Source organism: Lithobates pipiens, unplaced genomic scaffold (genome assembly GCF_037356315.1).
Source record: "Lithobates pipiens isolate NorthernLeopardFrog02 unplaced genomic scaffold, aLitPip1_a1.2 Scaffold_13, whole genome shotgun sequence".
In the NCBI taxonomy this organism is placed as follows: domain Eukaryota; kingdom Metazoa; phylum Chordata; class Amphibia; order Anura; family Ranidae; genus Lithobates; species Lithobates pipiens.
Window position 1 is genome coordinate 34,418,877 of NW_027507718.1, and position 15,905 is coordinate 34,434,781.

The 15,905-nt window shown below is 40.5% G+C and overlaps 1 protein-coding gene across 3 annotated transcripts in view; it reads right to left on the reverse strand.

Annotated features, from left to right (window-relative positions):
- The window catches only part of LOC143974022 (zinc-regulated GTPase metalloprotein activator 1-like), a 100,150-nt gene that overhangs the window by 48,224 nt on the left and 36,021 nt on the right, over positions 1-15,905 (reverse strand). For all 3 annotated transcript variants that reach the window (XM_077474994.1, XM_077474995.1, XM_077474996.1), the window contains 4 exons: positions 11,962-12,058; positions 10,272-10,363; positions 6,085-6,144; positions 4,596-4,633 (listed from right to left, as the gene is read on the reverse strand). In XM_077474994.1, the coding sequence (XP_077331120.1) occupies positions 4,596-4,633; positions 6,085-6,144; positions 10,272-10,363; positions 11,962-12,058 (287 nt within the window). The remainder of the gene's footprint in view (positions 1-4,595; positions 4,634-6,084; positions 6,145-10,271; positions 10,364-11,961; positions 12,059-15,905) is intronic.

The following is a 15,905-nucleotide window of genomic DNA, read 5'->3' on the forward strand; positions in this document are numbered from 1 at the left end:
GTTTTTTATACATTTTATCCACTGCCAAAAAAAGCTGCTCTGTGTAAATGGTTTGTGGTATTTTTACAATGTAATATTTTTTCCCCAAGTGAAAAAATAAATAAAATGTATACATATACAGTATGATAAGAACAGACATTTCAGGACAAATGAGAAGACGACTGTCATGTCATTCTGTCCAATTATTCATCCATAAAAATAAAGAAAAAAAATCTGATTTGAGGGTGACAATCCCATTAGCGTGATGGGCCCTGATATCAATTACCTCTTCAGTTTCAATTTAGCAGTGTGGTCACACAGCAGCGTTGCTTTCAGCGACCTATGCTGATCCAAGTCCGTGAAGCATGACACTCTTTAAATTGCTGCCTTTTGTTCTACTGTCACGGCTTGTATTAGCCAGAAACAAAGACAGCGATATTCAGCTATTGAGGTCAAGGCTTGCAGGCGAGGGAATTGAACAAGCAAGCAAATCTACTGCATGGAAGTGAAAAGTTACTTCTGTCCATCACAGAAAGGCTTTCAAGACAACTACTGCAATGACAGGATTTCAATTTGGTGCTGATGGATCATTATAGAATCTGAAGGGTTTTAGTGGCCGACAAAGATGTTCAACTTTTGAAACTTATTTGCTATTTATATTGTTTTTCAGTATGTCATTATTTACCAAACAGCCATAAGAATCATTTTGTTTTCCATGTCACAGAAATGACAAAGAAAATGTATTTAAAGATTGGTTAAGGTTTCGATGAAGGATGCATGGGAAATAAGGCAAAAGACACATAAATGCAGAGGGTAATACAAATCAATCTTTTAAGCAAAGGGTTCTGAATGACATTTTTAATAAAGATATTGTTCCTCTTGCAGAAGTTTAAAAAAAAAAAAAAAGAAAAATTTAATTTAGTTAAAGTGGAAGTTCAGGCAAAACCTAACCAATGCTAAACCTGCTCTCTGCCACATTCTAAACCTAATCCATCTAACCCTGTAAAGCAAAAATTGCTATAATTCCCTATTCTGCAGTCAATCCGGTATGGTGCCAGCATCAGCAGCGGCTTCAGTGTGCAGGTGGGTGCAGGATAGGCAACCCACAAGGGAAGCCCCATAGTAAGTCTATGGGCGACGTCACTCTCCTGCACACAGTTTCCGCCACTGCAAACCAGACCGGATCGGCTGCAGATTTGGCAAGTACCGCAATTTTTGCTTTACAGGGTTAGAATGTGGCAGAGAGCAGGTTTAAGCTGCATTCACACCTGAGTGTAGCGTTTTCAGGCAGAAAATTGCACGAATTTACCGTGATTTTGCGGCTTTTTTGCCGTGTTTTTTTACCGCAAATTCGTTGCCTTTTTTATATTTAGATGTGAACCATCTCCATTGAGAATAATGGATTTTTTCCCCTCTAGCGTTTTGTAGCTTCAGGCTTCAAGCTACAAAACGTTCAGTTGTGAATGCAGCCTTAGCCCTTGTACTCACGATCGGAGATTCCGACGGAATGTGTCCAATCGGAGCGTTTTGTTGGATATTCCGACTGTGTGTGGTCTGCATCGGACTGTTTCCGTCGGAATATCCGTCGGACCAAATTTTCCAACTTGCCGGAAATATTTTCCAACAAAATGCTCCGATCGGACATACTCCGATCATGTGTAGAGAATTCCTATTGGACAAAGTGCCACGCATGCTCAGATCAAATTCCTACATCAAAGCTATTGGCTACTAGCGTGAACGTAGTCCCGTCGTAACGAAATTACGTCATCACGTTCTGAAAGATCGGATTTTTCGACAACTTTGTCCGACCGTGTGTATGCAACAGTTTCGGACAAGATCCGTTGGACAAAATCCGACGGATTTGGTTGTTGGAATTTCCGACCGTGTGTACAAGGGCTTAGAGTTAGTTTTTGCCTGTACTTACACTTTAATGTTTTGGATAGCATGTTGGGGGGATAGAACCCCAATCATACTGACAATGATTCTTACACAGTTTAATTGAATCTACAATGGGATAAATGGAGCAGACTTTTTAGTCATGCTCAAACACTTTATGAAGTCATGGGAATTTGACATACATAGTGTGAAAGCGAATAGAAGTGCTTTGCCATAACGCAAACACTTTTAGGAAATTCCTTCAAAACCATTTTTCTTCAAATCGGGATGGGGTGAGAGGAACCTTTGTCGGTTTTTATTGCAGTCACTATGTACAATGGAGAATTTTCCCTTACATTCAGTCCTGTTACCACAAAAAAATTGAGAAATGATCCCCAAACAGAGACACAGACAGAAAGAAAAAAAAAAAAATATGTCAGATTCCAACCTTTTTCCATGCTATAAAATTATATATTTTTATTTCTATCTTTATGCCCAATGGAGATTCTTTGTTTTTTTTTCTGAACATGATGACCTCACAGGAAGTAAAATATATTCTCACCAATGGGGACATAAGAATACAATCTGAGAACATTTTTAAACCTTCTCCACTCTAGCCAAAACTATGTAGCTATAAAAAAATAAATAAAAAATTGCTGAAATTGATTGGTGACCTACTAATTTCATCAAATCACTTATCTTGTGCTTAAGTCAGAAAGTCTATTCTGTTCTATTTGATCCACTGTAGCAAGAAACAAGAAAGCTCCTCACACATTAAGAAAAACAGTTCCGTTTCCTAAAATCTGTGTTGTGCAATGTTTTTCCTTTTTGCTTTTCATATCACCAAACTAATTCAACCCTTCAAGGAAGTACAAAATGTGACCGGTGGCTGTGAAAAAACTTTTTAAAGTAAACCTGTACATCTGAAGGGGAGTTACCTGTAATGAATATCATCCAATAAGTCAAGAAGCTGTAGTCATCACATACCTAACCTTTTTGGCTCAATAGTATATTATGCTTTACAAAGCATAAATAAGGAGTGTGGCAAGGAGATCAATATGTCTACAATTACCTCAAGCAAGGAATACAATAAATCTGGATGGACAGTGGAAAAACAATCTCTGTTTTGTAAAGGAGTACATTCAAAATGGGGAAATATTCACGCTGCTCTGGAGAAGGGTCTTTTAGTTTAACCACTTCCCACCCGGCCAATGTATATATACGGCCGGGTGGGAGCCGCCTGCTCCTGATAGGACGTTCAGGAACGTCATTCAGGAGCAGCGGGATCGCGCGCGCGCACGCCCGCGCAGCGGCGCGATCCCGATGTGCTCGTGTCACCCGGACACGGCACATCTCAGATCGGCAGGAGGGCTCTGTGATTGGCCCTCCTGATCACATGACGGCCGTGTCCAATCACGGCCGTCATGTGATGTAAACAAACAGCCGGTTGCTAGGCAATCGGCTCTCCTCTCCTCACACGGAAGTCACCGCTGAGAAGAGGAGAGCAGAACGCTGCAGCCGGCTGATGATCAGTGAGTATGGGCTGCTTTTCACAGCTTTTTACTCACTGATCATCAGTGTAGTGTAAACACACAACACACCACACAGTGAAAACACAGTCCCCACATATGTCCCCAAAACACACATGTCCCCAAAACATACATGTCCCCAAATAATAAAAACACATGTCCCTAATAATAAAAACATGTCCCCCACATATGTCCCACTAAAATCACATGTCCCAATGATTATCTGCACACATATGTACGTGATCACCTGCACACATATGTACATGATCATTTGCGTACATATGTCCGTGATCACACAAACCAATTATTATACACTTAACTGAATTTTTTTTACCAAAAACATGTAGCAGAATACATTTTGGCTTAAATTTATGACAAAATTTGATTTTATTGGATTTCTTTTCAAATAGAAAAAAGAAAATATTGTTTTTTTCCCAAATTTCCGCTTTTTTTGCGCTTATATCGCAAAAAAAAAAAAACGGAGTCGTGAATAAATAACACCAAAATAAAGCTCTATTTGTGCGAACAAAATGATAACAATTTCATTTGGGTACAGTGTAGCATGACCGCGCAATTGTCACTGAAAGCACTAGAGCGCTGAAAGCTGAAAATTGGGCTGGGAAGGAAGGGGGTGAAAGTGCCCTGTATTGAAGTGGTTAAGGTAAAAAACACTCTGAGGCTGGGTTCACAGCAGGGGTCCTGTGCGTGCTGGTTCAGCGGTTCAGGTCCAAATTTCACCCCGAATTTTGGGCTGAATTCGGACATGAAACGCACCAAAAGATGAACAGCGTTTTTGTGCAAAACGCACTGGAGCTGCTGTGGAGATATGTCAAAATCTCCTGCTATTGCAAACAGGATGCGGGGATCCCACATCCAATTTGCAATGGTGTGAACCCAGCCTTAAGCCGGGCATACATGGTTCGAATTTCAACCGGTTCAGCAGGAACCGGCTGAGATTCGAACCATTAATGGGCAGGCTGAATGTACAAAGTTGTTTGATCGATCAACTTGGGTACAATCAGCTATAGCTGCTAGCGATAATCACGGCAAAAGGGATTCCAGCATCAACACTGTCTGGGAATCAAGCTAATTTCTTTCTTGCAACCCATGGTTGCAGGAAAGACATTTGCTCCATGTATGGCAAAATTCTGAGCAAATACCATCCTGGATTTCAAAGTTTCAAGCATAAAATCAGCACCATATGCAACATACCTGCAATGCATACTTGGCATCAACCACTGATACAATGCCTGCATAAAGCACAAAACAGAAGAAACAAAACACTTTTTATTAGTAGTAAAATTATATAGTTTGCAAATATATTAGATGCAAATAAGCATCTTAAAAAGGAATGTCTTCTTTATACTGTAAAATGTCATTTTTCCATGGGAGGACCTTTATGCTTCTCAAACTTTCATTTTCAGTTTTGACTGGAGTATGAATAGCCCACTTAATGGGTTTTAAGCATGACCCAGTCTTTGCTACTAATGCAGCATTAAACAGTACTGCTTTGCCCTAAACCTAGCAAATATAACTCCTAATAGGATGGCTATTAGTTCTTTGCAGTCTAGTTAGGTCACTCCTATGGCATGTTCCAGGTACCAATTTTGTTGCCAATATATAAAAAAAGATTATGTTGCACTGAGTAAATAGATACCAAACATGTCAAGATTTTAAATTTCCCATGCCCGTGAAATGGCAACAAACAATGGTACGTTTGCAGGCCACCATTTTAGATTTAAATGTGAACTCTGTTGCTAGAATTATAGATTTCACTCTGAGCTTCATAGCGATTTTCTTATTTCAACTTTATTGCTATAACAAGGAATGAACAAAAATGCTTTTTATAGCAAGGGAAGCGACAGGCACTCTTTACTGATAGATCGGAGGTCTATTGGACTCCTGATCTCTACCCACCCCTCCAAGGCAGCCGATCAAACTGAGATAAGTTTGATCAGTTGTCTTTCTAGCGGTTACAGGCAGAATAACAAATGTTCCTCCCTGTCCTCCATTTGCAGCTGGTCTGAACAAGTGGGACTCAGGCACTCAGTGGAACAGGAGAGCCCAGGAATTGAGATGGGCAGCAGCAGCAGGGCCCTTTCGTGTCCTGTAAAACTGGATGACTGTAGAGCTGCTCAAATCTTTTACATGAACGCCTACCGCGGGCTGCAAATTTTGATACCAGGACTGTGTTCCTAGTATATCCACTTGTTGTGGAGGACGAAGTGGCTAAAGTACATGAATCCTGATAGAAATGTGGCCTGCCATTGTTGACCTCCTTCTGAAAATGCTAGCCCTCTATATTAAGGAACTGGAACAAGTAAGCACCAACATAAAGCAAAGTAGGAAAACAAATAAATGTACTTTTTTACTGCATAAATATGTGCATTTATTATTTTTTTCCTAAAAGGTGAACTTGGCCTTGAAAGTCAGGGAATTCCATATTTGCCTTGTACCTAGTCAGCAACTCCATAGGTATTGAAGCCAATGAATCAGTACGTTGAAACAGCTAGCTAGCATTTTAAGAAGCAGAGCAAGGGCAGCCTACAAATGTCTTGTGAGATTTTTATTTAGGCTCATTAGTAAATCATTACTGAACTGAAATGAAGGGTTTCAATACAGCATTCTAACACTTCCCAGTACAGTATATTCATTTTACATAATTTCATATCTGTTTACACTGCTTCCACTCTGTGCTTACCATCCAGATATATATCACTTCCCAGTTCAGCATCAACCCAAAACATAGAGGCCACAGCACCTTAAAATAAACAAAAAAAAAAGTTAAGTATTATAAACCTCAGCTTTTCAAATGTGTTTGTTAGACAAAAGCAACAGCTGCATCAATGAGACATTTTAAAATGTAGTATGCTGTATATTATGACAAATTTTCAAGTTATTTAAAATGCAAACTGGATACTTAAAGCATTTGTTACCCTAAAAATGCCATTTATACCTTATTTCATATACATGACCAGCCACCTCTCTTGACCTCTCCTCCTCATTGACGTTAGCGGGGGATTTTCAGCCCCTCCCGCTGTAGCTGTCAGATCAAGAGAGGCAGTCGGTCACGTGAGCACCGAGCTAAGCTCGGAAATAAGGTGTAGATGGCATTTTTTAATAAAGCATATACAGTGGAGACATAGAATTATGGAAGATTGGGGATTGCCTGAAAATTAAAATCAACAGGTTTATCTGTACAGATGCTACTTACATAATACTATTCATAGAAAGCCCAATCTGACACAAATCAACCTCAAAATTAGATGTATATCACATAGAATTAAAAAAAAATTAACATACCAGTGGATGTTTCACTGAGGCCAGCCATAGACAGTTCGAATGAACCAGCCAAGATCCGAACCATATATGATCCATCAACTTGGGTACAACCAGTCTGCTGGATTTTGCATGCAATTATCGCTAGAGACTGGTATAGCTGCTACCCTGTTTCCCCTAAAATAAGACCTAGCGTGATTGTCGGTGTTGGCTGCAATATAAGCCCTACCACCCAAATAAGCCCTACTCTGTTTCCTCAAAAACAAGCCCTACCCTGAAAAGAAGACCTACAAGGACTTTAACTAGGGCTTATTTGGGGGGTAGGGGTTTTATTGCAGCTATCACCGACAATCACACTAGGTCTTATTTTAGGGGAAACAGGGTAGCAATAATCACTGTCTTCTCCGCCATAACCCCCCACCCCGGTCGCCTAATCATTAAGGATGCATTCACACTCGGGAATGTACCCGTACTGGTACAGGTTACAGTATATTGTCAAAGCTGAACTGAACAAGCTGAAGTTAGAAGATGGTTGCCTACCATGTATAGCTGCACCAGACTTTGCATTCTCCAGTTTTAGCAAATTACTAAAAATATTTTTTAATAAAAGTAATATTTCAGTAAAATATATTTACCGCTTGCAGCCAGCAGATGGAGATTACACACTCTGTGAATTCTATTCTGTACAACTGTTGTACTAACAAAAGACCTGAATGAGTCAGAGGAGGGAAACTATTTCCTTGTCTCTCTGCTAACAATTATCTTAACAATGGGTATAAAAATTGCCTCAAAGAATATTCGGCAATGCTAGAATTTTTTTTTATTAGAAAGCCAAGCAGGATTTTAAAACAAATTGGTAAAATTATTTCTTTATAACAAAATAATTAAAAAGTGCTGTACAGCAACAAAACAAACTTGTAAACTCAACAAATATACATGGTTTGCTTCTAATAATGTTTGTTAGCCCAACAAACACTTCTGCCATAATTCAATCAAGAATTGCTGTCTTCAAAATGCGACATTTAGGAAAACCGATAACCCGATAAAAAACATCTGAGCCTTAAGCACAATTTAATAAAGCTTCCCTTTCCAAGCTCTGATTGACAGCTGTCTCTTTCAGATTCTTGTAAATAATAAAACCAGGCCTTATTGTTTTTTAAATAACCTGCATTAGCATGTCTCTTTACAGCAGCATCACATAAAAAGAAACAATGACAGCACAGAGATCTATTACACTTTCTGAAAAGCATCACCGACATGTGCATGGCAGAGCTGTCCAAACAGATGAGGAGCACTGGTAACAAGGCTCACTGAGGCATCAGGAGCTGTCGACTGACATGATCTGATCTGGTTCTTGGAGAATCACTTTATGTCAACATTGTAATACTTGCCAGCAGCTCAAGGTGCTTAACCATGCACAGTATAGGAAAGGCCACAAGATCTGATGGCTTCTTGATACAAATTGATTTCTTTCCCAAAAAGCTTAATCGTTTTCCAATTTGGCTTAGATGGGGTTTGCAGGTAACGGGGGCTGAATCAATGTCCTATCCTTTAAAGAAGATTACTTTAGCATGACAATTATTTGGCTAGGAAGCCATGTGTGTCAGGTTGATGAACGAGAAATAACTGAAGTGTCAATATAGATTGTTTCCGTGTGACAAAATGACTACCTGCTCCTTACTTTTAAGCAAAACACCTCTAAAAGTACAATGAAAGTACATCTAAACCCAATCACCAAAATTTTGAATATGCTTTGACATGTTAATGTGATTTTAATAGTTTTTCTCAACATTTTTAATCTGCAGATTTCATTAAAAACTACCCGGTGATCGGGAGACAACATTCTTCTCCAAAGTGTGCAACTGCATTTTTACCCAGTGACTCAAGCCCCAAATGCCGACTACAAGCAGTTGTGTAAACACACATTGCGTAGGCATGGTTCATCGTTATTACCAGCAGGAACTTAGGCAAGAGCAAAGGTGCAGTCTACACTGGAGCAAACCCAAGTACAACAGAAATGGCTGCAGGAGATTACCCAATATGTAAAAAAACAAAAAACAAAAAACTTGTGATTAGAGTGGGGCTTTAAAGTGATTGTAAAGGTTGTGATAAAAATAAAAAGAACAACAATAGTAATAATTACAAGCATGTTAAAAATACCTGCTCTGTGTAATGGTTTTGCACAGAGCAGCCCCAATCCTCTTCTTTTTGGGTCCTCCACCGGTGGTCCTGGCTCCTCCCCTCTGCCGAGGTGCCCCCAGTAGCAAACCTCTTGCTATGGGGGAACTCGAGCAGGCTTGCTTCCAAGCCACACTGTGAATAGACATTGTGCAATGGCTCCCACAGCTGTATGAGTCAATGAGCGGGGGGAAAGGGAGAGGGAGAGAGAGACCCGGGAGAGCCATTGCTCTCATGCACAAAACTGGATCGAGATGGGGCTTAGGCAAGTATAAGAGGGGACTGGGAGGTGTGGGGGGAACCTGCACCCAGAAGGTTTTTTACCTTAAATGCATAGAAAGCATCAAAAGGTAAAAAAAAACGTCAGTCTTTAGAACCACTTTAACTATAGAAAACCATCTGAAACATATCCAATTTTCTCTTCTGACTGGTAAATTGCAAACTACATATGCAAACTAAAAATGTGTCCTTGGAATAAAAGAAATAAAATCAAATATTCAGCTGTAAAAATCCTTCAGCTGAGTTTACACACCAAACACTTGTTTTTTCTCATATTTTGACATCGGTTAGCCCAGGTTCACACATATGCGGGGTGTGGGCCCACAGGCATAACACTGTTCTTTTGCAGACACCAGGCGGTGGATATCATTAATTCTTAGTGGCACCCTCATGCATTGTAAAAGGCCGCATGTTTTCAGATGCGTGAAAATGCATGGTTCCATGTGGTTCCATGAGGCCTCATAAAAAAAGGTCAGAGACTTTTACCATTCGCTTCCCGCAGGTATATCAAACCATTCAAGTGAATGGTGTTGCTGCTGTGCCCATGCAATCATACGTTGCACCACCCGTACAACTGTGAACCTTGCCTTAGTCATGATTAATTAAAGCAATGGTAAAGCCTCATACACACGATTGGACTTTGTACAAACTTTCCCGTGGATTTTTGTACAAAAGGGCGTCGGTCGTGAACTTGTATTGTATACACACGGCAGGAATTTTTCTGCCAAATATTATCAAATCACGTGGTTTTTCTGCTCTTTACCGCCACCTTTGGTCAACTTCTGTATTGTTGTCTGATCTTTTGCATTGGTTCTGAGCATGCGCGTTTGTACTTTGTACAAAAGTCCTATGGCTTTCTGTACACACGATCGGACTTTGCTCCATCTGACTTTTGTTGCCGGAAAGTTTGTTCGTTTGCACAGCCAACAAAAGTCAGATGAAACCCGAAAAAGTTTGTCCGATGGAGCGTACACAGTCGGATGTTGCCTCAAAACAACTAATTTGCATGTTTGTTGTCAAAAAGTCTGATCGTGTGTGTGTGTGTGTGTGTGTGTGTGTGTGTGTGTGTGTGTGTGTGTGTGTGTGTGTAGGCCTTATGTTTTCTGTACAATCAAAAAATAAAATAATTTGTGTGAACACAAAGTATAGTACCTGGATCTGCCAAGCCTGTTGTTTCCAGTAGTATGTAGTCAAACTTTCCCTTCTTTTGCATCAGATTTTCAATTGCTTTTAAACCGTTGTCCCTGAAATAAAATAGTACAGTTTATATAAGACAAGAAACACAAGGTTGACAGCCAAAAAATAATCACGTTCTTCAGCAGATCTGTTAAACACACATGAGATGCAAGTATATGTAAATCCTAACAATACACTTCTAATTTTCTTACTTTTGGTCTGGTAAAAATATCATTAAAATTATTTTAATATAGCTGTTCGATCAATGCAAAATAAAAAATGTTGCTAATCACGTCAGAAATTTAGAAATGGTCTGTGCACATTTTCTGCGTTTTCTTGGGCCCTCCCAGTTCTCATCTTGGGGCAACGCATTGATAAGCATTTATGGTGTAGTTTTAAGAGTGGAAGGGGATGTGTATTTTAGCAAAAGAAAACTGGGCAGGCTTGGAAAAATCAGTTTGTAAATGGATAGAAAACTGGCTAAAAGACAGAATTCAGAGAGTAGTGGTTAATGACTCTTTACTCTGAATGATGTAAGGTTAGCAGTGGTGTACCCCAAGGTTCAGTCCTGGGACCCTTACGTTTTAATATATTTAAAAAGGATATAGGGTCTGGGATTAAAAGTAACATTTCAGTGTTTGCAGATGACACCAAGCTTTGCAGTGGACTAACATCCTGACAGGATGTCTCCAACTTACAAGCTGACCACAATGCACTGTCTAACTTTGGCAACTATGTGGCAAATAAGGTTTAATGTTGATAAATGTAAAATTTGCACTTGGAGGCTAAGAATGTGCATGCATCGTACATACTAGCGGGAGTACAACTGGGGGAATCAATGGTAGAGAAGGATCTGGATGTTCTGGTTGATCGAAAGCTTAATAATAGAATACAATGCTAAGCTGCGGTTTCCAAATTTTTCATACAACATAAAGCCTAAGGCCTCATACACATGGACGTTTTAAAAAAACGGGCTGTTACGCTAGTACCGATGCCAGGAAACTGACCAGAGCACTTTTTGCGATTCGGCACTGCGTCGCTTTAACTGTCAATTGCACCGTCGGGCGTTTTCCTCCCAAACAAATTGACATCCTTTATTTCCCACAAATAGAGCTTTCATATCAAGGAAGTTGACCACCACCAGATCAAGACGTATCTGGTTGTTTTAAGCAAGTACAGTTTTTGTAACTCAGCCCCACATAAATCTGAGTAAAACAACCATATTGCTTTATGGATCACTGCCAGATCATATTAGACATTGCTATACCTGTAAGGAATTGCTCAAATTTATGTGAATTCAATAAAGTAGTAATAACACTTTTATGGCAATTTTTTCTACCTGCATCAGTTAGCAGAGTAAGAAACTGGCAGTAATTAGGACACACTCAGAGCTGGTGTATGGTGGCATGCCAGTGCTCAGATTGGGGCATATCTGAGCTGAGAAGTGGTCATGTATGCAACAGCTTCCCGCACAGGGCTCTATACCCAGCCTCTTTCAGCTCAGCCAGCCCAGTATGGGCACTCCGATCCCAGGGCTCCGATAGGTACATGAATCGGGAGCAAAAGTTTTGGTGTGATGCTCCAAAAGAATTCTACAACATCCTTTATGAATTCCCCACATTGCTTCCTTCTATATGCACACCTATAAATATCAAACCGTACTTACTTTACAGAGCAGCACAGGCAGCCATTTCTAAGCTCCAACCACTCCTCATACAGCTCTCCAGCTTGGCTGATGGATAAAGACTTTTCTACAGCACTGCCTGCAACATATACAAGATATATTCAAAAGATCAGGCTTAAGACAATAAAATCCTTAATTCAGACAAGAATTCGCTTTTTTTCACCTTTGAGTATCTTGACGAAAGTTTTTTATGGCGGTCTTTATTCCAGCTAGCATAATTTTCCAACACTTCCTGTCTAAGGAACCAGACAGGAGAGAGACTGCAATAACCTGATAAGGATTCTCGAACCTACATAAGAGTGCATTTATGGCTGTCTATGCTCATCTACTACAATACCACATATAAAGCAAGTAAAAAACCTATATCGGTAGTTTAACCCTTAGGCCTCATACACATGGACGTTTTTAGAGCGGCATTTTTTAGTTTTTTTTTTTGCAGCTTAAGAACTCCACACCATGGCGTTTTTGAGCTGTAACAGGCATTGGCGCTTTTAAGCTAAAAAAATAAAAATAAAAATAATGACCAGTGCGTTCTGAGGCTCCAGTGCTAGAGCTGTTTTGATGCAGACAAAAGCTCAAAAAACGTTTATTAGCGATGTACTGGCGTTTTTAAGCTGTAAAAATGTGCATTATGTGATTGGTCACTGTATGTAAGGAAAAACATGAAATTCCTGTCTGTAATTACCCAAAAGTCTTTTGCACACCCGGGGGATTGTGGGAAAGAGAAAGGAACAAGACATGGCCAGCTCTGATTCACAGCCAGCTCTAATTTCAGCTGTGGAGGCCCATTCCGAGCTTTGGGACCTTACGCACCCACAGCATAGGGACCACATATTAAAAAATAAAGTGTGGATGGAGATCAACTCGTCGCTCACCCCGGGGTGGGAAGTTACATCACATGGTGAACAAAAAGAAACAAGTACATCTATGTTCATGGAATGCATGATCTGTTTGTGCTGTAAAGTAAATGTAGAATGCATAACCCTTATTAACCTCTTCCTTTCCACTTTTCTCTTCTTGTCAACTATTCTTTAGCGAAAGTGCTTCAGCAGTGGTGGAAATCCCTCTGCAATTGTGTGAGGAGGGACTTCATGGAAGAGGAAAAGGCAGTCCAGTCCGGAGAGCCAGCTCTCAAAAAGAAGCCACACGTTTATCACCAGAACCTGGCCTTTGTAAGGCAAGCAATGATTAACAGTAACAGAGAGTATGTTTTTTTTATTGTCTTTTTACATAATAATTCCTCCTGTGCATTTCTTTGCAGGCAATATGAATTTTCTATGTACTGTATAATGTCAACAAACTATTTAAATTCTGTTCTTTGTAGGACGATATCCAATATTGCCGAGAGAAGAGAGGAGGCAAGGGAAGAGCCGGCGGTGGACAGACCCACCACCAGTGCCACGGACAGCTCAGCCCACACATCTCCCCGTGACAGCAGTGTTGGAAGCCACATCAAGGAGACAACACAGAGGTAACTGTCCAGCAGTTATGTCTGCCTGTCTATCTAAATGTGTCTGTCTGTCTGACTACCTACATGCCAATCTATATATTTTTCTTTTGCAGGAATCCAGTGTCAGCCGACAACACGAGGAAGTGCATGATCGTGGAGGTGTCCTTGGCCCAGGGTGTAGGCTTAACCAGCGGCAGATGGTGGGAGAGCTAATTTCAGAAACTGAGAACAGGGTGCTTGCACTGCTGCAGGTTGGGCAGGAGAGGCGCAGCTTTGATGCTTTCCTTGACCCAAGCAACAAGCACGCCTGCTTCTGCCACCACATCTCTGAAGGGAGACCTCGAGATTCAGTGTATGGATCGATTGAACATCATCTGTTTGCAATACAGACAGGCAAAATATAGTGGTGTGCCACCTCCAATTTCAATCGATCCATACACTGTTTCTCAGGATCCCCTAATGGCCCCCAGGACTGCAGCAGTCCCAGCACCCCCCTGTCTGCATCAGCCCCCTCCTCTCTGTCAGCTGGCACCCACCATGCCCCATTATACCCCCCCACATTTCTATGAAGAATGTGCACAGGTATCTGCCCATCCTTATATGCATGGGCTCCAGCCCCATTCCTTCTCCCCGTCCCCAATCCCCAAGGTGACCAGGCATCCCAGCACACATAACCAGTTGTGATTTAATATACAATAAATAAAAATCTCTTCGATTGACAAATTTTTTATGATTGTTTTAATTTTTTTATAGCACTCATTTGAACTCTGCCTGAGACAAAACGTATGCTAAGCACGAATAGGGATAGCATGCGTTTGCCTCATGCAGAATGGAACGGACTCGTAAAACAAAGACACAAAAAGAAGTAACATGAATATGACGAGTTTTATTCAACGAAAAAAAAAAAGACTGAAATCCGAGCCGATTTATTCAGTGTCGACATTGTTTTTTTAACCACTTGTCGACTGCTGCATGCCGATATACATTGGCACAATGGCAGTGGTGAGCAAGTGGGTGTACTCGTACGTCCCCTTTAACTGGCGGAGCTAGCTAGAACGCGCGCCCGTCGAGTGCAGTGTGACCGTGCCTGCAGGACCCGTGGACTATCTCAGTCGATCTCCCGGCGATCGTGTCACGAAGCCGCAGAGCGGGGAGATGTAAACAAGGCATTTCCCCATTATGCCTTGTGACATGACAGAGATCACTGCTCCCTGTCATTGGGAGCAGCGATTGCTGTCATGTGAGTAGTAGCCCACCCCCCCAGTTAGAATCACTCCCTAGGACACACTTAACCCCTTGATCGCCCCCCAGTGCTTAACCCCTTCCCTGCCAGTGTCATTTACACAGTAATCAGTGCATTTTTATAGCACTAATCGCTGTATAAATGACAATGGTCCCAAAATAGTGTCAAGAGTGTTCAATGTGTCCGCCATAATGTTGCAGTCACAATAAAAAAAAATAAATAAAAAAAAAAAAAAAATCGCAGATCTCTGCCATTACTAATAAAAAAGCCATAAAACGATCCCCTATTTTGTAGACGCTATAATGTTTTAGCAAACCAATCAATATACGCTTATTGCTATTTTTTTGGCCAAAAATACGTAGAAGAATACATTTCGGCCTAAACTGAGGGAAAAAAAATAGTTAAGTCCTCCACTCCACTGTCGCCATTTTTTTTTACAAGCGCTTGAAACACTTTTAAAATGTAAGTGCGTTACCTTTTAATACATTTTCGTTGTCATATGGAATTACGCTATATGGTCTTCTCTATCCTTTTCCATTTACCGGTTGAAACTTGATTAAATATACTCGTGTGGAGATGGATCTTTTCCAAAAGTCTTGGGACGCAGTTCCAGAGATCGCATCCTATGTTGTCAGCTGACACTTTAAAGCTCTATTGACGCATAGAACATAGGTTCTTTTGGGTCCGAGCTATCTGGTAAGCTCATATCTTTACAGGTGGTGGTGTTGTTACACTAGTGATTGCGAGTCAATACATACTGTTCGGCGTCTTGAAGAACACCCAAACTTTTGATTAATCACGTGGGATCTCTGCATGATGGACTCTTCCACTTAAAGACTTTCGCACAATTTGTTTTGTTTATTTATGCTGCAATAACTTGTTTTTTGTTCACTACAAGTCTATTCTATGTTTATATATGTGTGATGACATTATTGCACTGGTCACATTTTTAGTATCTTTCAAATTTGATACCACTCTAGTATATGATTAATGCTAGTCACTATAAAAAATGTTGCACTTTTGCATGTATGATGGTCTTGGCATTCCTTCAGCCAGACTATTGTTCCATTTATATTTGGCGCTACACTTTACATACCAATCCACGTCGAGTAAATAGATACCTAACATGTCACGCTTCAAAGTTGCACACGCTCGTGGAATGGCGCCAAACTTCGGTACTTAAAAATCCCCATATGCGATGCTTTACATTTTTTTTACTGGTTACATATTTTA